This window comes from Pogoniulus pusillus, chromosome 10 (genome assembly GCF_015220805.1).
Source record: "Pogoniulus pusillus isolate bPogPus1 chromosome 10, bPogPus1.pri, whole genome shotgun sequence".
NCBI lineage: Eukaryota > Metazoa > Chordata > Aves > Piciformes > Lybiidae > Pogoniulus > Pogoniulus pusillus.
Window position 1 is genome coordinate 2213184 of NC_087273.1, and position 27979 is coordinate 2241162.

Sequence of the window (27979 nt, forward strand, 5' to 3'; positions counted from 1 at the left end):
GCCCTGCTTCAGCAAGTATTTAGGCACATGCCCAAATTCCACTGATTTTTCTTTCCTAGTGCAAACCAAGATACCTCAAGGCTGCTGATTCTCTCCACTCTAGAATTTACATGGCATTTGGTGTCAGTAGAGGAGATCTGATACAACGGTGGCGAGGGAATTTATCAATCAAAAGTGCTTCTGATTGAGGGGGGATAATTGGAGACTTTCTCCGTAATGAATCTGACCCTGAGATTTCCTCAAGACTTTTTATGGTCTGTAGCTAACGTGGTGGTTATGCAGCTAAAGACATTATCTTCACATCATTAGAGTGAAACCTAACACTGCTATCCTTGACTTTATTAGCCAAGCTTCATTGGTATCTGATGTTATATATTTCCTAATATAAATCTAAATAAGAACTTACATTGACCTGCATTAGACCAAACATTAAACAATTTACCAAGATTATGACTTTGAAAGGGAACTTAAATTAAAAAAAAAAAAATAGAAGCCTTTTAGACCACCAAGAAACAACCATAAATTTAAGGAAATATGAGGTTTCCACCATGTGACTTCCCCTGCAGAGTTATGCAACAGACTGCTGTTACTTAAAGGTCATACATAAAAAATTTATGGTACATTTTTAAAGAGATTTATAGTGTTTCTATTTATACAACTTATATGTCAACAATTTAAAGGTATAGTCTACTGAAATAACAAATTGAAGTCTAATCCCTTTGAACCCCTGACAAAATAGAATGCTTGAATATAAGTCATATATAAAAGGGATTTAATAAATGCATCTGTAGTAATGGATGTGGTATGTGTGATGTAATGATTAGCTGTTTATTATCTATTACAGATCATTTGTCCATTTCTCAGCTTGAAAGTCATTTGCAAATGGGGTTGATTAGGGAAGCATTCTTTGTCACACAGGCCCATTACATGCTGGTGTAACTCAAGAGCTCTGCAAATCAGTCTCAGAAGCAACTTTCTTTCCGTGTTGAGATGAATGATGCTGTTGATACTACCTAGACCTCTTCTCTTGGGATATCTTTGAACTCAAATACACATCATTTCTCCAAGATGTTGGATTCTCTGGGAGAGTTTGCAGCACTGTATGAAGGTACCATTCCTTAGTTATTTGCTGAGCTTGGTCTATGTGGCACTGAAATTAAGTGGGAGCACATCCTGGTTTTGCTAGGATGGAATCTTAGACCAATCATGGTCTGCAGGCGGTTAGCAGCTCTGAGTCAGCCAGGACAGCTGAGCTGAGTTAGTTACAGGTGTGTGTCCCAGGCCACGAGCATCACTCAGTACAGATGGAAAATTTTACTGAGCAGAGGGGAGTTTTTACTGTTTGGGCACCTTGCTTGGTTTTCCTGCTCTTGAGGACTGCCTACCTGGATGTTGGGACTGCTGCTCTTTTGCTGGGCTGAGTATAATTTTATGTACTTTCTGTTGGTATCAGTTTTGTTGTTTCATTAAATCCATTTTCATTTTGGCCCAGGGATATTCCCTCCTTTTCCTTATCTTCCTTCTCTGCTGAGGAGGAGTCACTGGGTGACTACTGGAGTTTAGCCCCAAATATGGGCTAAGCATGGACAGAGCAGTTAGCCTTAGCTGAGACAAGGGAAGGAGAAAGGCTGATAGGGTGATTCCTCAGATCACTAGAGCAGCCTTCCACTGGAGTTTGAATTTGGCCACAGGAGTCACATTTTCAACCTTGCCTCTGCACACTTCACCCTCACTCATGTATATTTATGCAGGTGTTGAGACCACAGATGCATTGTTTTGTGTTAGGAGCTGGAGCTGTAGGTGCAAGTCTGGCTGTGATTACTGATGCTAAATCCATCCATTATTAAAATAATCTCTGAATATGAAGGCTCCATTAGGACAAAGCATTTCAGTGCTCTAATGTGTGTAAGCACTTTGACACCATAGATATTTAATTTCTTATTAAAACAATTCCTTACAGATGTGTAAAGGTCCTTGTAGAGGAAACACCTTTGAAAATCATAGAATCAGTAAGGCTGGAAAAGACCTCTAAGATCATCAAGTCCAGCTGTAACCCAACACCATATGTTTAATCGTAAACAGAGAACTTCATTGCCACTGAGGTCAAATACAACATAGTGTTGACTGGGCCAGTAGGACAAGGGAGGTTATTCTGCCCCTGTACTCAGCACTGGTTAGGCCACATCTCAAGTACTATGTCCAGTTCTGGGCTCCTCAATTCAAGAGAGATGTTGAGATACTGGAAGGTGTCCAGAGAAGGGCAACAAAGCTGGTGAGGGGCCTGGAGCACAGCCCTGTGAGGAGAGGCTGAGGGAGCTGGGGGTGTGCAGCCTGCAGCAGAGGAGGCTCAGACCTCATTGCTGTCTGCAGCTACCTGAAGGGAGGCTGTAGCCAGGTGGGGTTGGGCTCTTCTTCCAAGCAAGCAGCAACAGAAAAAGGGGACAGAGTCTCAAATTGTGGCAGGGGAGGTCTAGGCTGGATGTTAGGAGGAAGTTGTTGGCAGAGAGAGTGATTGGCATTGGAATGGGCTGCCCAGGGAGGTGGTGGAGTCACCGTCCCTGGAGGTGTTGAAGCAAAGCCTGGCTGGGGCACTTAGTGCTGTGGTTAGCTTGATTGTCTAGGGCTGGGTGCTAGGTTAGACTGGATGAGCTTGGAGGTCTCTTCCAACCTGGTTGATTCTATGATCTGGAGAAAGATACTGATGTGATCATGTAGATTTGCCTCTACCTGGTATGGTGGCCTCAGTAAAGAATCTAAGGATGCAGTCTAGTGGTGGTAAGATCCTAAAGACAGTGAGAGGAGTTCTGTCCAAGAGACAGAGCCTTTGGGTTGCTCTGCCACCCACCAAGTTTTAGTTATGGAGTCTCTATGAACTTGAATTGTACCTAGTGCCTTGATGACTCTCACAGTGTTCCTGCAGGCATGCCTTTGTCTAGGCTTGAAAAATGTTTCTTGCCTTGCCGTGGGAGATACTGTTCCGTTGGTCTCCTTGGCTACTGCTGTCTTCAGAACATACAATGCCTGAGCGGCCTTCCGAGCTGGAGCTGCTGTAATGCTTCTCAGCAGCAAGAGGCCTTTGCAAAAACTACTTGTGCTGTACCCTGGGTTATTTGTTTGCTGTAAACCAGAGTCGTGCTGGGTCTGCAGACTTTGGATGTCTGCAAAGCTGCGGCAGGCTGCGATGTGCCGTCACTGCTGCAGAAACGTATCGCTGCTGCTAAGCTGGTCATTGCCCCTTCGGCGGCATAATCCATCTCCACAGTAAGGAGCTGTGGTAAAGAACTCTGGCTACAACTGCTCCAGCAGAGTTTATAGGTTCACAGGCCAACCCAAGCAGCAATTAATTTAAAAGAAGATGTGATCATTTCCTATCTTTTATGAGTGTAAAATACAACTTTCTTTTTTTTTCCCCTTTCGGACACAAAATATTGGACATGTCAAGTGACTGGAATGAGAACTGATAGTATCCATGGCATTTAAAAATATGAATACCTTTGACAAAGGGGAAAATCACAAAGTGTTAGCAAAGAATAACAGGTACAGCACTTTAAAGCTGTTTTTCTTTATAACCCTAAGTCTAGAGTTTCAGAGAGAAAACACTAATAAAAATTAGTCAGTCATCACTATGATGTCATGCTCATAATTTCCCTTGAAGTAAACTAGCAAGTACAAATAATATTTGTAATGTCTGACATCATCTATGTAGCTTTCCATTGCTCAGAGTTTGGGTTAAATTTAGTGATGTTTCCCATTTGTTAGAGAGAACACCTTCTGGGTGGAATGGATTCCATTAAGGAAAACTCTCTGAAGCTACGCCAGCTTTGTAACTTGTTTGAAACAAACCAAAACACAACACACACATCCCTAAACAACCCAGGAATGATAGGAGCAGCAAAGTGTCCAAAATGGCATCATCTGTGAGAAGCAAAGTTTCAGCCCTGAGTCTGAGTGCTTGTATGAAGAAGGGAAGCTTGAGTGATGGGTTCTTTAAAAAGAAGTCAGCATCAGCACAATTGTTTCCCTCAGGTCACAGCATTCCCTTCCAGGTGATACATGTCCACTTGTCACCATCTGACCTGCAAAGGCTCCTTAACATCACTCAGGATCACAGGATGTCAGGAGTTGGAAGGGACCCAAAGAGATCATTGAGTCCAACCCCCCTGCCAGAGCAGGACCACACAATCTAGCTCAGGTCACAGAGGAACACATCCAGACAGGCCTTGAAAGGCTCCAGAGAAGGAGACTCCACAACCTCTCTGGGGAAGGCCTTAAAGAAATGTTTCAGCATAGCCATGGACTTTTTGTGGCCCCTCTTTTGAGATGTTGAGCATTAAAGGGCATTTCTAGCAGTGACTCCATGGATTGTTGGTTAATTCCAACCAGCTACAAATGCTACAGGAATCACAGGAAGAGGGATGAGTATTTCCTCCAGTTCAGTCTCAGACTGACCACAAGCACTAACCCACATTTGAACGTCTTGGTCTTGTACTTCAATCAGAATACTGTCTGTTAGTTAATTTATGCATCTTGAATGGCCACTGCCTTTCACCTGCCTTTTCCTCACAATTCCAAAGTTTTCCACAACTTTCACAATGGTAACTTCCTTCCATTGTTGCTTTCCCTTAGTGGCAGGAGACACGGCAGGTGCACAAGGTTTTCACAGCTCTGTGCAGCAACACCCACTAACAACATGCACAACATCAGCAAGCTGTGTGCCACACGAGACAAGGCTTGTTCCACTTGTGCAAGACACAGCCTTGCTTTCTCTGTCTCTTGCCCACTCTGTGCTTTCCCAGAGGTGAGCCAGTGATGTCTTAGCCATCTCTCCACTCCTAGAAAGGACCAAAGGAGTAGGAGGGATGGTGGTGAGGCATGATCCTCATTTTCTTCCCCAAGCCATCTGTGCTGTTCTGCTCTACAGCTTGACTGGTTCATCAGCATCATCATCCATAACACTTTGGATCTGTGCAAATATGTGCTGATCGAGTTAATTTTTAGTGAAATTATCAGCCACAATCTTGCATTTTCCCTGCTTATTGCAGGAGGGGTTGAACTGGATGACCTTTAAAGTGCATTCTGGAGATTTCTAGGAATCTGTCAAAGATAGACAGTACACAGATCCCTGATAACTTTTTCAGCCACTAAATTGCATTATTTATAAACTTGAAATTTAAGTCAGTGTTATTAATTGTTCCTGATTTTGTTGCTGTTGAAAGACTTTGAATAGTGTCATTATTTCCACACGGTGACTTCTGCATTTGAATGGACATCAGCTAAATGTGAGAGCTGTTACTCAAATTCCAAGTAGAAAAAAATGCCTGGAGTTGCCAGAATGTTGAGATACACTGATACATTACTCCTTGCTAAAGGCCAGACCTTTCTACTATTCTCCCTCCTGAAAAAAAGGAAGAAGGAATTCACCCACTTACAATCTATTTCCTGAAAGGAAAATAGCTAACATAAACATCATTTCTTCTTCAGAAACATGAGGTATGTAATAATTAGTAGAGTCTTACCAAGCCATGAAAACCATATTCCCTGAGGAGAGAAAGTACAATAACTACTACACAAAGCCACAGGATAGACAGAATTTGTTCTATTTGAAGAACACAAATATCACTGCTTAATGTATTTTAAAAGTAGTAAATTAATTTCCTCTACATATTCGTAAACTCACAAATGTTTCCTTGCAATTGTTCCTGGAACTGATAGAGGAAAATCTCCCAGGGACACACAAACTGTAGTAAGTAATGAAAACTGCCCTTTCTCATATGAGGATTAAAACAAAGCAGATATTCTCCAGGAACCAGCAGGTTCCCCTAGTCTCTGCTCATAAAGGCTGTTCCCACAGTCTCCCTGCCTGATGGACTTCAGAACTTCGTCAGAGCTGACTGTATGGAAGGAATGTGGGCTCAGACATTTGAAGGCATGCCACAGAACTTCAGCAAGCCACTATCTTCTTAATTACAAAGACTATTCCATTATGCTGTGGAGTTTTCAGCTGCACAGATGTGTCTACACAGCTTATAATGTACTGTAGCCAATGCCTGCAGTTCTACTATGAGCCTTGCAAAGTATAAGAGGGGAGGGACTATTGACAAGGTCATGTAATGACAGGAGAAGGAGTAATGGGTTTAAACTGGCAGAGGGGAGATTGAAACTAGATGTTAGGAAAGGGTTCTTTCTAGTGAGGATGGTGAGACACTGGCACAGGTTGCCCAGGGAGGTTGCGAAGCAGAGAATCACCCAATGTGATCAAAGATCAAAAATCACATTGGGTGATTCTCTGCTCTGCAACCTCCCTGGAGTTGTTCAAGGCCAGGCTGGATGAGGCCTTGAGCGACCTGTTCTAGTGAGAGATGTCCCTGCCTATGGCAGGGGGTTGGAACTGGCTGAGCTTTGAGATCCTTTCCAACCTAAACTATTCTATCATTCTATACTGAAAGCTGAAATTAGTGGAAGAAAACACTGCAGTAGGTTTTTAGCTTTTTTAGACTTTATGATTGCAGGAGGAAGTCTTGAGAACACAAATCAAGCTAAGAAGTAAGGAAGCAGTGAATTTCCACTCCCCCCATTTTCAAATGGATTTTTTTTCAAAGCACTTGGCTTTTAAGCCAAATTCATGATTTTGGAGTCTGCCTCATGAGGGTCTGAATGGACAGGATTGAAGGTACTTTATATGGCTTATTCTGAAATAACATCCTAACCCAAGCTATAAATCATGATAAGTATTTAATGCCTTATGTATATAATAAATATTCAAGTCTAAGTATCTGGTTACAGCAGTGATTAAGAGTTCTGAAAATCAACCCCTTAAAAGATGCTCTTCAGTGGAAATGCTCCTAGTGGTGAGGCTTCTTTCACACCCTTCTATGCACATGTCCAGTTCAGAGCATGACAGCTCTGTTATTTCTGAAGTCCTGTGCACATCCATACAACTGTGATCTCACTTGAAGATTGGGGTTTGAGGAAAGTAAAAAACTCTTGAGAGAGACAGGAGCCAGCCTGATAGAAGTTCTGGACTCTATAGTGGCTAAAGCAACTGAAGCTCTGATCCTCACAGCGGTTAAAGCGACTGCCTGGCTTTTGAGCTGGAGAAGAACTACTCATGTCTGGAGAGTCCCAGATAGAAGGAATCATCTGGAACTAGAGATGGAGTTTGCTGCAGACTTTGTAACAACAGAGATGGGGAGAGCTCTGCTGGAAGAGACTCTGAGATCTTGGTAGACAGCAGACTGAATGTGAGGCAGAAGAGAAGACCCGCAGCATATTGAGCACATTAAAAGGAGCACTGGCAGCAGAGCAAGTGATCATCCTTCCTTTGTCCTGCACTCAGGAGACTCCATCTACAATGCTGCATCTGGTTTTGTGGACCACTCAGCACCTGACCACTACTGACACACTAGAGAGAGTTCACTGAAGGGCTGCTGGGCACTGGGGCACTTGTCCTGTGTGGAGAGGTCAAGACAATGGGGATTGTTCAGTGTGGAGAAGAGAAGGCTTCATGAGCTGGTTCAGCAAGGAGGGGAGTGAAGTGTGGCAATGAATGCAGAGAATTAAATCACTGATGCTAGTCTTGGATTTTTGCCAAAGCATTTCTGTGGCATTATTCTTGGAAAATCAGTAAGGAGAGGTCTAACCTACCAAGCTTTGCTTATAATATTGTGGACTCCCTCTCGTTTTCTTTTTCCTGTTTTTTCTAGAATTTCTAGCCTTGACCTGAGAAAGTTTCTAAACAACAATTTACTTAAATTCTGCACTTGAGACACAGCAGGGACTGCAATCTGTAACTTGCATATCCTGAATAACTTCCCTGATCATCTATATAGAGCAATGAGTTTCCTTGAGTTACACAGAGTAGTACATCAGGTCTCTTTAAGACCAAGTACCATTGGCTTTATATGTGCCTTTGGAGCTGCTTCTCTGACTTTCATCTGTCTTACTGTATGTTGTGGCCAATATTTTACAGTTTTAGAACTATCCCCAGAAGTGGTATCTTGACAACCCTTAGCCATGGCTGATAGCCTTGGGAGTGCTTACTATTGCACCCAGCCCTGACATAAAGCAGGCTTCACGTGTCAGTCTGCTAGGCTAAATGAGTTCCAAGTCACCTGGCTCTGCAGCATACTCAGAGCTTCAAGGAAAAGGTAATGTTGAGATCTCTCAGTTCTGCACCACACAGAAAAGAAACATTAACACTGGGATGATTCTGTATATGGAATCTGAAGGAATAGACTACAACACCAGCAGAGCTAGGACCCACTGCACCCAATTTTACTGACATATGACTCAGTTCCCCACCAGAAAAAGCTACACAGCTGCTATGATTTTTGTAAACAACTGGATAATAAATCATAGTAGTAGGAAAGTTACAGGCAAAGGCTTCATTAATTGGTGTTGAATCAAAACTATCAAAGCAGCAGCATGTAACAGACAAGTGATTATGCTGCTCAAATGTCATTCCTTTGATGTGTGACAATTCAATTTGTTAAATGTATTCATCAAAGGCAGAAGAAAGAAAAGGCAGCATTGCCTTCTGACATTTATTGCTTCACCTGCTCTGAGTGATCCTGCTCTGGCAGGGGGGTTGGTTTAGATGATCTTCTGAGGTCCCTTCCAGGCTCTGCCATTCTGTGATTATTTCTACTAGGTTGGATTTTTTAAAATATATCTTGTAGATGCCACCAAACAAAAACCCTTTTCAACACAACTTAACCCAGTTGTGTCTTGCTGAACTCCTGAGGATGCTGAACTCCTGAGGATGTTTAGCCTGGAGAGGAGGAGGCTCAGGGCAGACCTCATTGCTCTCTACAACGACCTGAAGGGAGGCTGTAGCCAGGTGGGGGTTGGTCTCTTCTCCCAGACAACCAGCCACAGAATAAGGGGACACAGTCTCAAGCTGTGCCAGGGGAGGTCTAGGCTGGATGTTAGGAGGAAGTTGTTGCCAGAGAGAGTGATTGGCATTGGAATGGGCTGCCCAGGGAGGTGGTGGAGTCGCTGTCCCTGGAGGTATTCAAGCAAAGCCTGGCTGGGGCACTGAGTGTCATGGTCTGGTTGATTGTCTAGGGCTGGGTGCTAGGTTGGGCTGGCTGAGCTTGGAGGTCTCTTCCAACCTGGTTGGTTCTAGAATTCTACGCTGCGGGGTTGCAGAATGACAATGTTCACTCTCCAAAGCACTTCAAACCCTCTGCTTAATACCTGATTTTAGTGTAGTTGGAGTTGTCACTGCTGCTTCTGAACTATTTTTCAGGACAGAATAGAACAAGGTGAGAGCTCTTCATGTGTTTAAAGAGTCTTCCTCAGCTATGTAATTTTGAATTTAGTGTAACATTTTGTTACCTGGAGTTAGAAAAGCTCTCCAGGCTTCCTACCAGTGTGCTCTAATCTTCTGTCACCAGCAAGTTCTGCCACTTAGTTACCACAGTTCTTCAACCTAAGAGCAGCTTTTCTGGAAGCAACACTGGACTGCACATGTCCCAGTCATTCTCAGGATATGGGCTGTTATTGTCATCTGCCTGCTTTTCACCTCCTAATTAAGCAGCATCCTGGAAGTATCCAGAGGAGCTCTTCCTTGATGCAGTCTGACCCACAACAGTATTTTCCATGTCTAGCCATCTCATGCTACTGTATTCAGAGATGCTGTAGAAGAACTCCTAGAAATGTAAACTAATTTAAATTCAGTATCTGACTAATTCTTTGATTGAACTCTGCTGAAGGCAGCAAATTATCCCTTACAGAAGATGATTTTTTGACTTAATTTTACGATCCTCTTAGTTTTTCTCACCTAGCTTTCTTCTAGGTTCTGGCATCTCTGTAATTTCAAGGTGACTTACAGAGCCTTTTTACAGGCCAGACTCGAGTTTAAGTGTGCAAAAATAAATAGCACAACTTCATAATCTCAACTCCTCCAATTTTCACTTCTTTTAGAGACTTATTTTTAGGGCAATTTAAGGGCTTCCATCATTTCTCTTCTCCCACACTTTTTTTTCAGCCTTCAGGTGGGGAAATGGCAAATGGTAAACCCCAGCTATAGGGGAGCAAAGAAACCCAGCTGTACCTTTTGCTTTTGAAGCCTGTAGGTGTAGCTAACTGGCCTCCGCCAAAGACCATCCCCCAGCCTGAAGCTTGGATTTTATCATAATGCATTAAAAATGCCTCAGTGTTTTCCCCTATTTGTTCTTTACATTTCCTCTCAACCCTCAGAATGTTGTTCTACCATAACCACCTATGGGAAACTCCCACTTACTTTGCCAGTGAAACAAGGGCAGGATATAGCTCTCACTCTGGTGCTCTGAATTTATATTCTCCTCCACTAGTGTCACTTGAGTTGGATTTCCATTTTATTATAGGATTATTATTTTTTGGGGAGCCTGAACATTCTCTTATATGTTGCTATATTTCTCACCTTCTTGATTCCTAATTGTTCCAGTGCATACTTACTTTCTCTCAGCCCAGTAAGGTACTTTTAAAGAACTTCCATGCTGCTTCTATGGATTTTAATTTCCTAACTTTCCCCTTCAGGCTATTTCTAACTTCCTCAATATAAAAATCTTCCTTTTTTTTTTTTTTTTTAAAGTACTGTAATATTATTACCTCATGGTAGGATCCCATGGGAGGATGTTGAACTTAATTATATTATAGTCGCTTTTATTTAGTGGCTCAACTATGTTAACTTCCTGAATCAACTCATCTGTTTCAGAGAATAGAATCAGAATCTGTCAGGGTTGGAAGGGACCACAGGGATCAGCCGGTTCCAACCCCCCTGCCATGCCCAGGGACACCCTACCCTAGAGCAGGCTGCACACAGCCTCATCCAGCCTGACCTTAAACACCTCCAGGGATGGGGTCTCAACCACCTCCCTGGGCAACCCATTCCAGCCTCTCACCACTCTCAGACTGAACAACTTCCTCCTCATGGCCAGGCTGACTCTCCCCACCTCCAGCTTTGCTCCATTCCCCCCAGTCCTGCCACTCCCTGACAGCCTCAAAAGTCCCTCCCCATCTTTTTTGTAGCCCCCTTCAGATCCTGGAAGGCCACAAGAAGGTCACCTGGGAGCATCCTCTTCTCCAGCCTGCACAGCCCCAACTCTTTCAGTCTGTGCTCACAGCAGAGCTGTTCCAGCCCTCTGAGCATCCTCGTGGCCCTTCTCTGGACATCCCTCTTGTAATGGGGGCTCCAGAACTGGATGCAGTACTCCAGGTGGGGTCTCAGCAGAGCAGAGTAGCGGGGGGTGAATCACCTCCCTCGACCTGCTGGCCACACTAGATCTGCACTCCAGACCAGATTCCTCTATTCAGCATTCCAGAAGTCTTGTAACAAACGATTGTCTTTGGTGTCTCAAACTGTTCCACTATTAGGCTGGGAGGGCTTAGCACTGCATGCTTGTGATAGACAGGAAAAAGTCACCAGGAAATAGTTGTTTACTCCATGCACTTTTAAGAGTGTCTAAAGGGCTTCATTGTCAGAGAAACCACATGGAGCTTTCTGACTTCCAATAGTCCTTCTGTGTGCACAAGTCAAAGTGGCCCTGCTGGAGGCCACTTTACACATCTAACTCTGCCTGTTGAAATTCATGTTTGTGCAGCAGCAATTCTTGCAGGTTAAATGCCCAATGGCTTAAAATCAGCAAAGGCAAATTACTACTTCTCCCACAGCTTGAGAGCCTAAGCCCAGTGAAACAGCAGTTGGCTCCTTATCTTGTAACCCCCCACACTGTAAATGAATGATTTTGTGACCTGTAGTAAATAGAAATGGTGACACCTTACAAAGCAGAGTGTGCTGTGATGTACAGGTCTGTATCTCACTTAATCACTTGTCATTAGGCTAAAATTCAGCTAAAACCAGATTTCAGTAATGAAGTAATTGGCAATTTGGAGAAGCAGATTGAAATATGCTTTGTCTTTGAGCTAGATCCACTGCTTCTCTGAACTTACAAACATGACTTTGAAAGAATGTACACTTTTCCTGATTAGAAGTCCCTTTTTCTTCCCCAACCCCCCCCATTGCTCACTTATATCAATCCCAATTTTAAATATAGCTCATTAGAAAAACATCCTCAGCAACAGAAGTTGAAACAAATACAGACATGTGTAGCCTTGTTCAGCACAGTGCAAGACAGCTATTGCTATACCTCTAATGAGAGCACTAACATTTGTCTGCACTGGACTAAACGTCTCTATTATTTTCAATCTCCAAGTGATTCCTCTGAAATCTCACTTTAATTGACCAAGTAAGAAGTGTTTGCTCCATTACTGTTATAATTTGTGATTCACATCTGAAAAGAAAGCTCTAAATACATAGTGTGTCTCACTGACACAAACGCTGTTCACTTCTAGTTTTGCTGTTCCCTGGATTGTTTCACTTGTGTGAAGCAGTAGAAGTATTCTGCTCTTTTCGTTTTTCTCGTACTGTAAGAACCAAGAAAGCAGGAATTTGTTTAGCTCATTGGCTCCATTTATCCTGAGCCAAGACCATGATCTTGGAAACCCTTGAAGTTGGCTGAATCCAGTGCAAAGCTCTTTGCAGAAAGGCAGTACAGTTAGAACAACACAGGGTATGTTCTGTCTCAAAAGCGAGACGATAAAGTTTCAAACAGAAACGCAGACTGTCATGGACTCAGCCCTTTGAGCAGTTCAACACAAACCCCAATTCCACTACTTTCTGAGCAAGTGAAGAATTGTGTAGTTGAGGGCAGCATTAAGAAAACACTATTCTGCCTTTTGGCAAATGGGCAGAATTAACACAGAAAAGAAGGAAACCTAATGGAAGAGATGTCAGTGGTACAGAGTGCAGCCTTGTGAGCATCTCTGAATGCTCCCAAGAGTGAGAGTGTAACAAGCAACACCCTTGGTACTTTCTGTTTTATCACTGGTTACCGCTAGGGGATCATAAGCTTTGCTAACAACATTGGCACTTTGCAGTCTGTTTTGAAATCTGAAACTAAATCTTTCCCCCAAAAGCCTCTCCTTCCCTGCATATTCAGCACCTCAAACACATGAATACACTCCCCTCCCATGAAACCAGCTGTAGCTGGTATTTTGGTGAAGAAAATCAGAGAGAAATTCCATGCAAAGAATTCTAGTTCATTATGTTTCATTTCACCTTCTAAATTGCTCACTGGTTGTTGAAGGTGCATTTTTTATTTATTGAGCAAAGGTAGGAATTCTCAGGCCATATTAAAGGTAATTTAAGCAGTGCTCATACTGAGAGTATCACAGGATCACAGGATATTAGGGGTTGGAAGAGACCCAAGACGATCATTGATTCCAATCCCCCTGCCAGAGCAGGACCACACAATCTAGCACAGATCACAGAGAAATATATCCAGACAGGCCTTGAAAGTCTCCAGAGAAGGAGACTCCACAATCTCTCTGGGGAGCCTGTGCCAGTGCTCTGAGACCCTTACAGTCAAGAAGTTCCCCCTTGTGTTGCAGTGGAACCTCCTGTGCTGCAACTTACACCCACTGCTCCTTGTCCTATCCCAGGGAGCAGTGAGCAGAGCCTGTCCCCCTCCTCCTGACCCCCAGCCCTCAGATGCTTATGAACATTGATTAAATCCCCTCTCAGTCTTCTCTTCTCTTCTCCAGACTAAGAAGTCCCAGGTGCCTCAGCCTCTTCTCATAAGGCAGTGCTCCACTCTCCTAATCACCCTTGTAGACTACTTGTTTCTTTCAGGCATTTTGTCTTGTTCTGGGTTATGACCATTTATAGAAAGTGATTTCAGACTCGTTAGTAAGTAGCTACTTAAGTTCATTGCCCTTAGTTATTTGCCACCGTTTTTTCCATAGGATACCCACCTAAGTAGGACAAGGGAGGTTATTCTGCCCCTGTACTCAGCACTGGTTGGGCCACACCTTGACTACTCTGTCTAGTTTTGGGCTCCTCAGTTCAAGAAAAATGTTGAGGTACTGGAACGTGTCCAGGGAAGGGCAACAAAGCTTTTGAGGGGCCTGGAGCACAGCCCTGTGAGGAGAGGCTGAGGGAGCTGGGGGTGTGCAGCCTGCAGCAGAGGAGGCTCAGGGCAGAGCTCATTGCTGTCTGCAGCTCCCTGAAGGGAGGCTGTAGCCAGGTGGGGTTGGGCTCTTCTGCCAGACAACCAGCAACAGAACAAGTCTCAAGTTGTGCCAGGGGAGGTCTAGGCTGGATGTTAGGAGGAAGTTGTTGTCAGAGAGAGTGATTGGCATTGGAATGGGCTGCCCAGGGAGGAGGTGGAGTTACCATCCCTGGAGGTGTTGAAGCAAAGCCTGGCTGGGGCACTTAGTGCCATAGTCTGGTTGATTGGCTAGGGCTGGGTGCTAGGTTGGACTGGATGAGCTTGGAATCAACGTGGTTGATTCTATGATTCTACTCCTGGATGTTGCAGTATTGATGCAGAGTCAAATATAGTAAAAATGTATACATGGGGATAAAATGGGTATAATTTTGGTAAAAAATAGAAGATTATATGAATTTCACTGAACTATATTGCTTTTGTCCTTTTATTTGTGACATAGAACATTAAATATCTCAAGAGCAAAATGATTCAAAAGCCCAAATATGAGTGTCTCACTGGGAGAAGTGCAAATGTTGCAAGCTGTGAAATGCTGACTCACTAAACTACAGGAAAAACAGTGTTGAATGCTTCTGCTTCAAGAACTGAAATGAGTTTTAAATTAAATAATCAATTGCACTTTTTTTTTTTTAACCAAGCATTTGTAAATAATGAGTTTGATCCAATTTTATCTGTGCCCTTCCCAGCCCCACAGCCTTTGGAGAAACAGTCTGTGAATTAGTTTTGATGTGCCCCAGGGAGGAAGAAAACCTGACAGAGGCTGGTTTCTGTGAGGCAGTCCCCCAGTCTTCTCTACTTCAGATTTGTCTGTTGCTTCAAACTTTGGACATGGCATTTGGAGCTTCACTGTATTTGGCAGGGCTGTGATCTGCAAGTAACTGCAGGGGCAAATTTGAGTAATTTTGTAGGTGGCTTGTTAAAGTTTAATTTGGTCCTACTGACCTACTTATGCACACACTTGGCTGTTGGATGAGACCACTGACTTCTTGCACTTTCCCTCAGCGTCACTGTGGCAATAGTGTCCTGTCATATCTTGCAGTGATAGATGATGCCAAGGTTTTGCATTGTCTTTCTTATGTGAAATTCTATTTGACTAGATCTTTAAGGTGTTCAAGATTTGGTGCATGCATTAACATTTATAAGCAGAGTGCTTAGGTCCAACTTCAGGGAGACTCCTCTGAGGTGTACAATATCATTTTACATTCATTAGTCATAATAAAGCCTTCAATTTCTGATGGGAAGGTTTGTGTTTTCTTTGAGGAGTTTGAAATGATGTCCTGAGAGGAGCTAACTTCCTTCTAATGGGCTTCCTCGTGAAAACTCATCACAATTCCAAACACTGACATAGATACTTCAAGTGTAAGTGCTTTGTTTTGATAGTTTGATTAAAGAATTCTCTTCCCCTTCACTCTAGAGCATGACTCTGATCCATTCATCTATTGGCACTCCTGGTTATGTTGTCTCTGTGCTGTGAGGTGGTTGAGAATGCAGCTGATAGAGATTCAGAGCAGACAACCAGCAACAGAACAAGGGGACAGAGTCTCAAGTTGTGTTGGGGGAGGTCTAGGCTGGATGTTAGGAGGAAGTTGTTGGCAGAGAGAGTGATTGGCATTGGAATGGGCTGCCCAGGGAGGTGGTGGAGTCACCATCCCTGGAGGTGTTCAAGAAAAGACTGGATGAGGCACTTAGTGCTGTGGTCTGGTTATTGGCTAGGGCTGGGTGCTAGGTTGGACTGGATGATCTTGGAGGTCTCTTCCAACCTGGTTGATTCTATGATTCTGTGATTTATAGGAACATCCAAAATGGAAAAGTTTTTGGTGATTTACTCCCTCTTTGTCTCTTTTCAAGGCATTCTGTTAGCACAGAAATAATGATTATTACATGAATTAAAGTTGTTGCAATTCAGCTGTAGGGATTTCGATTCGATGCCAGTGAAGATAGATCAAGGTTTTAAAAAGTATCTGCAGTGAATTAAAAACAAATGGTTGGAAGTATTTTGCAGACCTCTCTCCCACAGATTGTATATTCCATTTTCCAAATTAAATCTGAGAGAATATTACTTTATTGAGATTTATGGAATCATTTCTTTAAAAAATCCAGCAATATGAGAATGCAGCAGACACTCAGAGTGAACAAAAATAAGTGTCAGCTACTAAGTGGTTTCATCTTTTGGAGGTTTGGGTTGGTTTGGGGTTTGTGGTGGTTTTTTTTTTTTTTAGTAATGGGAAAAAATTAGTTCTGAGTGGTTTTTAAAACTAAAATTATATAGAAACCATTAAATTAGGGATGGGACAGATCATTTGCCTGATTTTAACTGCAAAGGGGATAAAATGGGTGGAAAACATGATAATATACTAGTGCTCCACTGGAGGAAGTGTTCCTTCCGCGATCCAACTTGCTGATCCTATTCCTTAGACGGGACTTGAGAGCTTGTGAGAAAATGTGTGTAACAGGATCTAGGGGAAAATGGTTCTGGGGCATCTAGGGGATGTCTATATAGCAACAGCAGTCAGGCTGGAATAACTAGGGAAGTATAGATGGTGTTCCAGATTGAGGTTGGACTGGATGATCTTGGAGGTCTCTTCCAACCTGGTTGATTCTATGATTCTATGATAAGGTTTAATCTTGCTGAAGATGAAGATGTGACCCATTTCTGCATGTACAAGGGGCATAAGGCCAGGGAAAAATCCTATAGCTCTGATGGACAGGAACTTTCCTGATACAGAAGTCTTAAGGACATAGGACTGTTTTGAGAGCTCTGGTGCTTCCTGTGTTCCCTCGGTATTCTAGGACCTCATTACAGATTTTAGGGTGTCCAAGAGCTTAGAGGGATGATGAATCTTGGAGCCTTAGTGGAACCTCCTCCCATTAAAGAAAAACATGTGGTTGAAACTGTGCTGGCTAAACCCCATGGAATTTTCTGAGTAACTTTATTCCTTCATTGCCATTTTGTGCTGGATATCGTGATCTGCCTGCTGTATTTCAGCAAAGGCAGTAATTTCCTTTTAATTAGATAATTGCCATGTTATTCATTGGTTTTGATCACCTCTAAATTCAGCTTTTTGGTCTTAACAAATGCAGCTTCAGAAGATGATGGATTTTTACATTTTTCAAACCGCTAAATGTTCAGAAAGGATTTGTACACATAACCAAATTAAAGTAGGGATTATCTAGCACTGTGTGTGGGATACAGCTATAATCTATACAGAGCATGGAAAAGAAGCTGGCATTCTCAATTGCACTGCACACATCCCTAATAACAGGGTACGAGGCATACAATTTCATGGAACACCCACAATGAAAATTATTCTTTCCAAACAGAGAATTGTTTTGGAATAAGTTAGGTTAATTGGCACCATGGGATTCCTCTCAAGGAAACACAGAACATTAAAATCTACACATGTGCATGTAAAATGATAAAGTATTATCTTCTTTCCCCTCTCAGCTCCTCACATCTGAGACACGCTGCCCAAAATCAACAGAAATGATTAGGCTTTGTTGATTCCAACTCCCCTAGAATAAACTGGCAATTCTTCATCTGGTCAGCTTACAACCTGAGAGTCACTGCTCTGCAATTGCTAGCTTGGCTATGGCTGTCCACAGGAAAACAGAGGTCTCCAGAGCTTCTGGCACATGCTTCCCAGAATTGCAGCAATCTGTATTTTCTGTGCAAGGTACAGCAGCACGGGAGTAAGATGGAGCCTCTTTCAAAGGCCTGCTTTGCCCCTGTTTGGATTGGAACCAAAGTCTGCAAATGGGAAATCCAGGCAGATTCCACTGTCATTATACAGTCCTTGCTTAAAACACTGCCTCTGTTTTAGGTTCTGAAGTGTATGAAGTCCTCACAGAAGCCTTACCACCCTCTAAGACATCTCAAAGAACTTACACTAGTAAAAACTGCTTCTTGAAGAAGGCTGAATTCTCATGCAGGCTCTTGTGCTACCCCACTAATGTTTGAGGCCATTAAAGAAGGACTTTCTACTTGGTATACCTTACAACTGTCTTGCATTTTCACATTTGGCCACTTGCACACCTTAACCTTTCTTTCTTTCCTATTTTTTTTGCCCCAGTTACATCAAGATATTGAAACCAAGTAATGTGTTTCCTAGCGGGCAGGTCACAGGTGAGGTCACAGGCCTCTTCTGAGGTGTAGCTTTTCTGACCTCTTGAATGAGTGAGAAACCCCCATCTGAGTTCACAGTAAGCCTTGTGCTGAAAAACAGTCTTCAGCACTTCCCTCTCGCAGTCTCCAGTGAAAAGCTGCAGTGTACGTCGGTCACCTTGTCACTGGTGCAACAGCACAGACAACCTAGCATCTCAGTGTCTCACCAAAGACATCCTGCAGGCTCCCTTTGCATACTCCAAAGAACACCCCAAAATGTATCACAGGCCACTTTGGGAATCTTGCACACGGTGTATGAATTGCTGCACTTTTTGTGCATCACAGAAGGCTCCTACCTGGGTCACTCATGAATAAGGCCTTACAGGACCAGAAGCAACTGGTCAGTGCACAGTAGGGAATATATCCAACTTTTAATTCTTCTTAAGACTGTTGCTTGTAACTTTGCTGAGCATAGACTTAAAATAATGGTTGTCAGCCATTTCTGTGGATTTTTCACTGCAAAATGAATATATTTACAAGGAATTACAGAGGAATATGGCATTTAGAAAACTTTGGGAATGAAAACATATAAACTACTCTTACCTATTAAACTGTAAGTAAGATGAAATGAAAAGGTGATTATGACTTAGGATTATGGGGAAGTTGCTGTTAAAATGTTTCTGCAAGGCAAACTGTAGTCTTAGAGAAGAAGGGGACAGAGGTCAAGGAGTCTAACTCATCTATTCTTAGCAATGATCTGCCATACCATTTCACTGATGTTTTCTGTGCCTTTTCCCTTCCCTGCCCTTTCATCAGAGCCCTTGTCCTTTATCACAGTATTCCCGTAAGATGCACCAAGAGTATTTTATTACTAGCTTTAAAAAAAGGAGAAGGAAAAAACCCTCTCTAAACAAGCAGAAGTGCTAATTCCATAGCAGCAGTTTTAAGGATACCCATTTTGTAGGGCTTTCTACTCTAGGCAGTGTGTGAGGTGAAGTACAACAGCACTTCTTGTTGGCTGCACAATTTATGACCCTGTGGTCTGCAGATACACACCAGAGCAACACCAGAGCTTGGTCACAATCAAAAGTAGCAATAAACTGAGAGGAGCTTAAGGATCAGAAATGACAAGCAACTGAACGTGCAGCCCAACTGCAATTCCATACCAAGAGAGCTCATTCGGGCCGTGGGTTTGTAAGTCGAAAACTACCACGTAACTACCGGGACTTGATTCTATCATTGGCAGTATTAAGATGTAAACTTGGCTACTGCATACATTTCTGAGGTCCTTCATTTTAAGAGCATGTTGGGAAGCTGAAAGATTGTAGGGAAGGACCGCAAAAATGATTTATGGACTAACAGTTGCAGCCCTAGAGCTCCTTAGCTTTTCAGAACGTACTTTGAGAGGTGTTTATGGCATGTAGCTCCCAAGGGAAGCGGTAAGCTCTTCCTTTTTCTCTTGTTGCCAAATCATACCTTGATGCCTTCCCTTCTGAACAATATATTTTAGACCAATATGTGTTTTTGGGCACGGGAAACAAGGGGAGTGAGTGACAATCGATATAATAGGTTGTGCTATATTTTATGGTGCCTGCCTGCAATCTAAAGATTTCCAAATCTTAGGAAATAATACAGTTAATAAGATAAAATACAGCTGCAGGAGTAAGGAAACTGGGAGACCTGCTACAGCACTCAGCATTTTTCTGCAAGTCAGATGTAGTCTTGAGTACAAGGTGACTGATAAGAACATTTTTAGCACTGCTACATCACAAGAAAGCATCCAATTCTAGTATTTGGAACGATCCTTTTATTTTTCTGAGTGTGTTTTGGGATAAAAATCATGTTTGCCTGATAGTTTTAAAGCTTTTTAGGCAAATTCAGAAGAATCTGCCTGTATATGCACATGTTACGTTTGCTTATGTTGATTTGGAGTTAGCATATACTTGATAGAGCAGAGAATAGAGCAGGATTGGGACTGGGGAAGACAGGTCTCAAAGGTGACTGCTTTTGGTTTTGGGCTCTCCAATTTAAGAAGGACAGAGAGCTACCAGGATGATTAGGGAACACATGCCTTATGAGTAGAGGCTGTGGGACCTGGGGCTTTTTAGTCTGGAGAAGAGAAGACTGAGAGAGGATTTAATAAATGTTTATAACTATCTGAGGGCTGGGGGTCAGGAGGGGACAGGCTCTGCTCACTGCTCCCTGGGACAGGACAAGCAGCAATGGATGGAAGCTGCAGCACAGGAGGTTCCACCTCAACGCAAGAGGAACTTCTTTACTGGAAGGGTCACAGAGCACTGGAACAGACTCCCTAGAGAGGTTGTGGAGTTTCCTTCTCTGGAGACTTTCAAGGCCCATCTGGATGTGTTCCTGTGTGACCTGAGCTAGATTGTATGGTCCTGCTCTAGCAGGGGGGTTGGACTCGATGATCTCTTTAGGTCCCTTCCAACCCCTGACATCCTGTGAGCCTGTGGCACTTCAATACTTTGCTTAGGTTTTGGACAAGAGATTCCATTACATCAGGGCCACTTTTTGCTTGATGATTAAGGTCTCCTTAAACACCAGTGAAATGCAAGCGTTAGTGTTATTAGTTCAATAGCTTCTCATTCAAAACTTTCTGCCTCTTTTCTCCTTGGCAAATGTTTAAAACAAAAAGAAAAGAATGGTAGTGAAAAGCAGGCTGAAAGAAAAAAATGGGTACTAATATTTTCATTTTAAAATCGTCTGCACTGCACAACTGAGGCAACAACTGTAAAACATTTCTCTGTAACTAACAACTCTTCACCACAACATAATGAAGCAGTAAATCACCCAAACAGGGAAACTTTAGTTGGTGGGGTGTTTTTTTTTCTGCTAAATGCTTATTCTATTCTTCTACACACATGCCACACACTCAGGGTGCTTTGTAGTATTAATGGGCACAGGGGATGGCATCAATACTGCAATATAGATTCCTGCATAGCTGAGCCAGGTGTATGTCCCAGATTGGAGTTATGGGTTCATGTCTCATTCATGGCCTTACTGTGCACTGATGTGCACAGATTGTTTTCTTTGCACTGCATTCTGGACACAGGGAAGAAGAGGCTAAGGGTGACAGGAGGGACTTGATCAATTACACCTATATATTTGGGGATAAACAGAAAATGTTTCTGCTGGTTTTTAGGGGACAAGAACTCTTTTGTGTCTTTTTCTTGCTACCATTGCTCTAAGGTTGGAAAAGAGGTGATCAGTTTCTGTCTACTTCAAAGAAGAATCTCTATGTTAATTCAATGATAACATTATAAGGATAATGTTATGTAGAAATTGATTAGATATTTGGGTTAACATCTATGAACCTGTGTAAATGGGTTGTGTAGCCTGCAGAAGAGGAGGCTCGGGGCAGACCTCATTGCTCTCTACAGCTACCTGAAGGGAGGCTGTAGCCAGGTGGGGTTGGGCTCTTCTGCCAGGCACCCAGCAACAGAACAAGGGGACACAGCCTCAAGTTGTGCCAGGGGAGGTCTAGGCTGGATGTTAGGAGGAAGTTGTTGGCAGAGAGAGTGATTGGCATTGGAATGGGCTGCCCAGGGAGGTGCTGGAGTCACCATCCCTGGAGGTGTTAAAAAAAAAGCCTGGATGAGGCACTTAGTGCCATGGTCTGGTTGACTGGCCAGGGCTGGGTGCTAGGTTGGACTGGCTGAGCTTGGAGGTCTCTTCCAACCTGCTTGATTCTATGATTCTATGAAATGAACAAAGGGCTCAAAAAGGCAACATGTTGTCTTGGCCAAACATTTCACTAGAACAGGAGGGCCTATGTTTACTCAGGGACAACTAAATATTCACTGATTTCATTTCACTTTTTCACTTACACCACTATATGGGAAGAATCTGGCACATCAAGCAAAATGTATTCATCCAAATTCATCTATCTGACACTACGAACAGTTCTTGTGTAAGCCCAGAGGACACAGTGGTTCTGATAGTACATCTTTTTAATAGCTGCCTGAACACTATCTGCACTGCCTGCTGGATAATTGTCTACCCACACAGTACTCTCCATTGCTCATTTCTCTTTTTAAAGTGTAGAACAGGTAAATTAAATACCCTTCAAGCAGTTTATTTTGCTGGATTTATTGCTACTGCTGTTACAATGGCATCCTTGTAGGTAAAGGACAATGGTTATAGGAATCAGGCTGCAGAGGATAAAGATAAAAATGTTTAAGAGTCCTTGTTTCAAAGCTACTCTTTGGATTATGTGGGGTTTGTTTTGTTCTATTTATTTATTCTTTTATAAAATGTACTCATTCCTCACATTCCTTCCCCTTTCTGTTTAAGCGCTGGAGTATTGCTTCTAGGCACATTCCCTTTCTCCTTACCTGTGAAGTGCATAAAGCCTCCCTTCTTGCCAGCCTGTGTTAAACACTGCAGGACAATTATCCTCAGTCACTGGACTGTTATCTCAGGGAATTGAATTAGACCTTCTAGCTTAGAGAACATCAAACTGTTTACACAAAATGTTATCGTTGAAAAGGATCCAGTTTAGACTCTTGTGGTTAGGGTAGTAAAGACTAAAAAGATCAGGTCACTGATTTAAAACAGAACTAAAAGTTGTATCTGAATCTGAGGGTAGCTGTTCAGAGCTTTTATCAAGCAGGCTGTTGCCTATTCAGAAGCACAGCAAATCAGGTTTCCATTTAGCCCTCTAAGTTCCAGCTGTAAGAGTTTCCCCAAAGAAGGTGTGCTTGGACTGACAGCAGTGCTGTGGGAAATTTGTGTCAGTTCTTCACAGAGGATTCAGTTAAGAACTATGAAACAGTCTTAGACTGATGTTCAAAAATACCTCAGATAAGTCCCTTCTGGTTTTTTTTTTTTTTTTTTATCTTGAACATAGGAATGATTACCTAAAGAGGCAGAAAATCACAGGATCCTAAACTGATTCTGTTGCTGGCAAAGGTGCAATACATTTCATTTCTCCCTCTCTTTCCATACAAGAAACCTCTGAGATTTCCTCTTAGAAAAAAATCCCTATCAGCCTTTGCAGCTGAAACACAACATGATTAGTTAGCATGTGCTATGCATTTTAAATCAATAGTTTGGCACAATTATTAGGATTACTATCAAGAGCATCTCAATGTATCTCTCATCCATGAAGGCTTAGCCCTGACTGTTCTAAGAAGCACCTGGTTATAATTTAGATTTCCTTTATAGATCTGCAGTTTGCTTGCATTACCACTCTAAAAGGCAACAAGAAATTAACATGGAACAACACTTAGGACACTTCCAAGGTAAAATATCCCCCAAGAGAGTTAGAAGTTTTCCATAAGTACTTACCTCACACCTAGATGTAATCTCTTACCTCCACCCTCCAATGTATTCCCATCAGTGCTCACTCACCATTCACTCCCCTGCCCGGGAAGGTCTTCCCACTAAACAAGATCAAACCACTGCCCCAGCTCTCCCACACATCTCAGCGTAGAGGATCAGTCACTCTTTCAATGCATGCTGTCCAAAGCAGCCTCCTGCCAAGGGCAGGTTGTGCCACACCAGAGACTGAAACAAGCACGAGAATCACTGCCTCTCTCCAGGGGTCCCTGAGCAATCCCCCAAGCACCCTCCTGTGTCCAGCCTCTAGGGCATCACTGAGCACCTGCAAGTCAAGGGATGCCCCGAGCCAAACTTGCTCCCACTGGAATCACAGCAAAACTCAGTGGGACAGAAACGAGGTCAAAGAAGAAAACCACAACAATAATGCTGCAGGATGCTGCTGTTGGATAGTTTCTTCTCAATTTAAAGTGAAAAAAAAAAAAAATGAAGGGAAAGAGAAAACTCTGGTGACAGCTATAAGATGTTATTTTCCCTCCTGAAAGAAGGGAGCTTTCACACCTTTGCCAGATAGAACTGTAGTGTCTGTTGGCTTTAATCTTCTTTTGAACGAGTTAAGGTAATTCCCAGAGCAGCATTCCTTCCCCTTTTCACCACATACAGGCTAAGATCTAAACAGGTAGATATAAATATAAAATCCAACCTTTATTCCACTTTGAACAAGCTTGTGTATATCCAAAAAAGGCTCCTTGAGTATGTCTCCTTCAGGACTTAAAATCTTCACGTAGCCTTCTTTCTCAAGGATAAAGAGGCGATGGGATCCATCCCCACAGTGCACTGCTCCAACAGGCTGCCTTAGTCCACTCACAACCTCCTGGATACAGAAGCAGTTGTGCTTGTGTTTTCTGAAAGAAAATTTTAAACACAGTGAGAAATTTCTTCTTCCTCTCAATCACAACAGATAAAATGATTGCTCTGCAGTGGCACTGAAAGCCAGTACACAATCCAGAATAAATTATTTCCTTGAGTGCATGCAAGCAGGTAATAGTGAAAATCAGTGTGAACATTACTGGTGCAAAAATCAGTTTGTATACAAGAAAGATAAAGTTAATTAATTAATCTTAGCTCTCCAATTTAGAGGAAATTGGTAAAAAAGAACAATTTATCAACATGAAATTTCTACAATACAATAAACAATAAAATTCCAGCAATTTGACAGGGGCTAATGGCTTCAAACTGGAGAAAGGCAGGTTTAGACTGGATAGGAATGAGTTCTTTGCCATGAGGGTAGTGAAACGCTGGAATAGGTTGCCCAAGGAGGTGGTTGATGCCCGATCCCTGGAGATATTCAAGGCGAGGCTCAACAGGGCTTTGGGCAACCTGATCTAGTGGAGGATGCCTCTGCTGACTTGACTGCAGAGGGGGCTGGACTACATGACCTTTGGAGCTCCCTTCTAACCCAGACCATTCTATGATTCTGTGACAAAACTTGGCTTCTAAACCCCACTTCAACATAATGGCTTAGGGTGGGACAATCGAATTTAGTTGTTTTCCAAAAGAAAAACACACAAATGATGTAAATGGGAAACCATCGAACAATCACTGCACTACTAAACTTATTGTAGTTGTTTAGTAATGTTAAATGCAGGTAGAAATTACTTCCTAGAACTATGCATGCCCTGCAAGGTGGATCTAAGCAGGATTCTAACACCTTTTCAGCAATGCAAACATCCCACGGTACTGCAGTCCTGAAGCTAATGTAACTTTCTCTTCTGACATACACTAGCAGGGAAAGAAAGTAACATCTGGAAAACACAGCTGCAGAGCATGAGCACACACTGAGCTGTTTCACTGTGCAAACCACAGGCTTTGCTATTTTTTTTTCAGATTAAACAGCATTTATCTTTATGAACCTGCTGATCTCTTCCTCTTTGTCATATTCTTCCATGTGGTCCAGGGAGTTAGAAGCCGGCCCTCGGACTTGCTTCCTTGGAAAATCTGGAAAGCATACACCACCATCTTTTCTTGCATAGTAAAAGCAAAACTCATCAGCTGTAGTTTGGAGAAAACCTTAAAAATGCAAAAAGAGCACACAGATGTTTAGTGTCTTGTCATGGCTGCAGTTTTGTGCCATCAAACTAACCCTTAAATAGGTTGTCTAGTGAAAAAGTAATTTCAAACCAAGTGCTATCTGCAAAAGAAAAAAAAAAGGCCTGCTCTGAATAAATACAAATTGAGATTTACCTTTTATAGTTTAGTCCTATTTCCTTTCTGTTCAAACTTATTTTCAGCCTGCTTAAATAAAAATGCCAGGTCATTGCAAATGAAATTACAACTCCCTCATTAAAGACACAGCGCAGATTAGAGACTGCAGTGTGCTTTGAGCCCTATTAATCAAGTGTAGTCTCTGCTGCAAAGTGGCTTGGACAGCTTTCGTGTAGCATTGTTTAACTGGCTGCTTGTAGTTAAAATTTCAGTAAAGGCTTTGGTGGAAGACATGCAGGGAGGTGTAGGGTGGAATGCTGGCAGCAAAGGACATCAGTGGAAGAGGCGAATTAGTTGTCTCAGAAAGCAAGAGGTACTGTGCACAGTATTGACATGCAGTTGGCCTCCTGTTGACTCCCAGCATTACACTGGGATAAAAGAGTCCTATCCTGAGGTTTACCCCCTCAGCCTCCATGCCTTGAAAAGGGGAATATGTCTCCTGCTGCACTGGAGCTGGCTTTAAGCTGTCTGGGATAAAATGTAGTCTCCAGGTTTTAGATTAAGATGGGAAGGACTTTGAAGACCCAGGGAAAGCAGAAGTTGGTAAAAGGCAAGCTCTGAGGAAAAACCCTGCCACTGCTGATAATATGCTATGTTTAATGACAGCAAAAACATCTATTTCTGTCCACAAACTTGTTTCTAGTCATTCCTATCCAGTTTTCATCATCAGTACTTAATCTAAGAAGACAGCATTTGGCTGGTTATACATGTTCTATTTCACTAAAACTTTGTTAAGATAATATGTCTTAAGTTTCCTTCGTTCCCTTTGCCTTATTGGCACACTGTGTTAGGATGTACTATGGTCCAGGACATAACTCATAGGATACACAGAATTAGCACTTAATTGGAATTAGAGGTCCAATTTATGCATGGATTTACCACTTGTGACTAATGCAGTAATCCATAGATCTTGGCCATAAACCCTCTGGCTTCCAACCTACACTAAGAGCTGATCAGGGACAGCTGTGCTTCATTGGGAAATGCCAACTTCTTAAAAGCAAAGTGTTTTCAGGAACATTATGGGGTTTGACAAAATTTGAGTGCACATGCTGTTCCTGCTCCAGACTCACACTGCTGCTCTGAATGAGAGAGAGCAGCAGAGAGCAAACCTCCTATCGCTTGCACCCTGATGTCTTGTAATTAGGGTGTTTCATTAGGAAGAGGAATATTCAGGTCAATGCCCCTCATCTGTCAGGCAAGAGTTTGACCCCAAGTCTCCCATTTCCCAAGTAAATGTCCTAACAACTTTATTAGCTATCCTGGGGTGGTCTCTCTGTGGCTTCCTTCATGGAAAATTTCGAAAGAGTTCAATTTCTTCCTTATGTGGAATAGGAAAAATTTTTTAGATCCCAGAATTTTTGTGGAGTGGAAAAGCCTTTCCCACCCAACTATACTTCTTTTCATATGCATCTTCCTTGAAAAATACTAGAAGAATAACAGGACAAAGCTTGCCTTTGGTTTCTATAAAATCCTATCTGGAAACACATGGTAGTGTGTTGTGGTGTAAAAGTTTAATTGCCATGATTTGGAGCTTCAGGAAATATCATCTCTGAGGAGCTGGTTTTAATTTATAGCAGTTATTTGGAGAAAATGGGAGATATAATTTCAAGTGGAACAACTGAAGAGGAACTCTGATATAATCATGGAGTAGTACTCCAAGGCTTGTAGACTGAATGCCAAAATCAAAGGTAATCTAAAATCTTGCTGTTGAGCTATTTGACTTGAGAATGCAGAGTTTTGTCTTTAGTAGTTTATTTCTCTAGGCACAGCAGATCATTCCAAACAGTGCAACAGCAAATTAGAGGGGCACAATTTCTAAGAGCTCACAGAATGTTCCGTGTATACCACCTACTAATTACTAAAGGCAAAACTACTCTTGGCTGAAGAGTTACCTCCAGTCACAAAAACTGAGAGCACAGCAAGTTCCTATTGTTTACTCAACTATTTTAAATAACAATCAGGTGCAAACTCACCTGATTAATGCCTTTTCTTATGTGTAAGACTAATCCTATTTCCTCCTGAGACCTTTTACCGTGCACTTAAGTCCACGTTGCTGTTTGCTGTTCAGCAAACCTGCCAGCAGGTTCCAACAAAGGATAAGGTTTATGATGCGTGTTCCTTAGAAGGTCTTGTGAAAAAAGGGAATTTGAACTAAACTCTGAAAATGTCTTTGTAAATTGCTAAAATGCTGTGTGACCTCTCTAAGTACCTCCCTTCACCTGTGTATTGGGGATGGGATTTTGTTCTATAAAACCCAAAG

General features: G+C 42.5%; 1 protein-coding gene across 1 annotated transcript in view; it reads right to left on the reverse strand.

Annotated features, from left to right (window-relative positions):
* Nucleotides 1–27979, reverse strand: part of HHIP (hedgehog interacting protein) — a 73621-nt gene that overhangs the window by 32670 nt on the left and 12972 nt on the right. The window contains exons 3-4 of the mRNA XM_064149491.1: nt 25368–25524; nt 24158–24359 (exon numbers count right to left, since the gene is read on the reverse strand). Of these exons, the coding sequence (XP_064005561.1) occupies nt 24158–24359; nt 25368–25524 (359 nt within the window). The remainder of the gene's footprint in view (nt 1–24157; nt 24360–25367; nt 25525–27979) is intronic.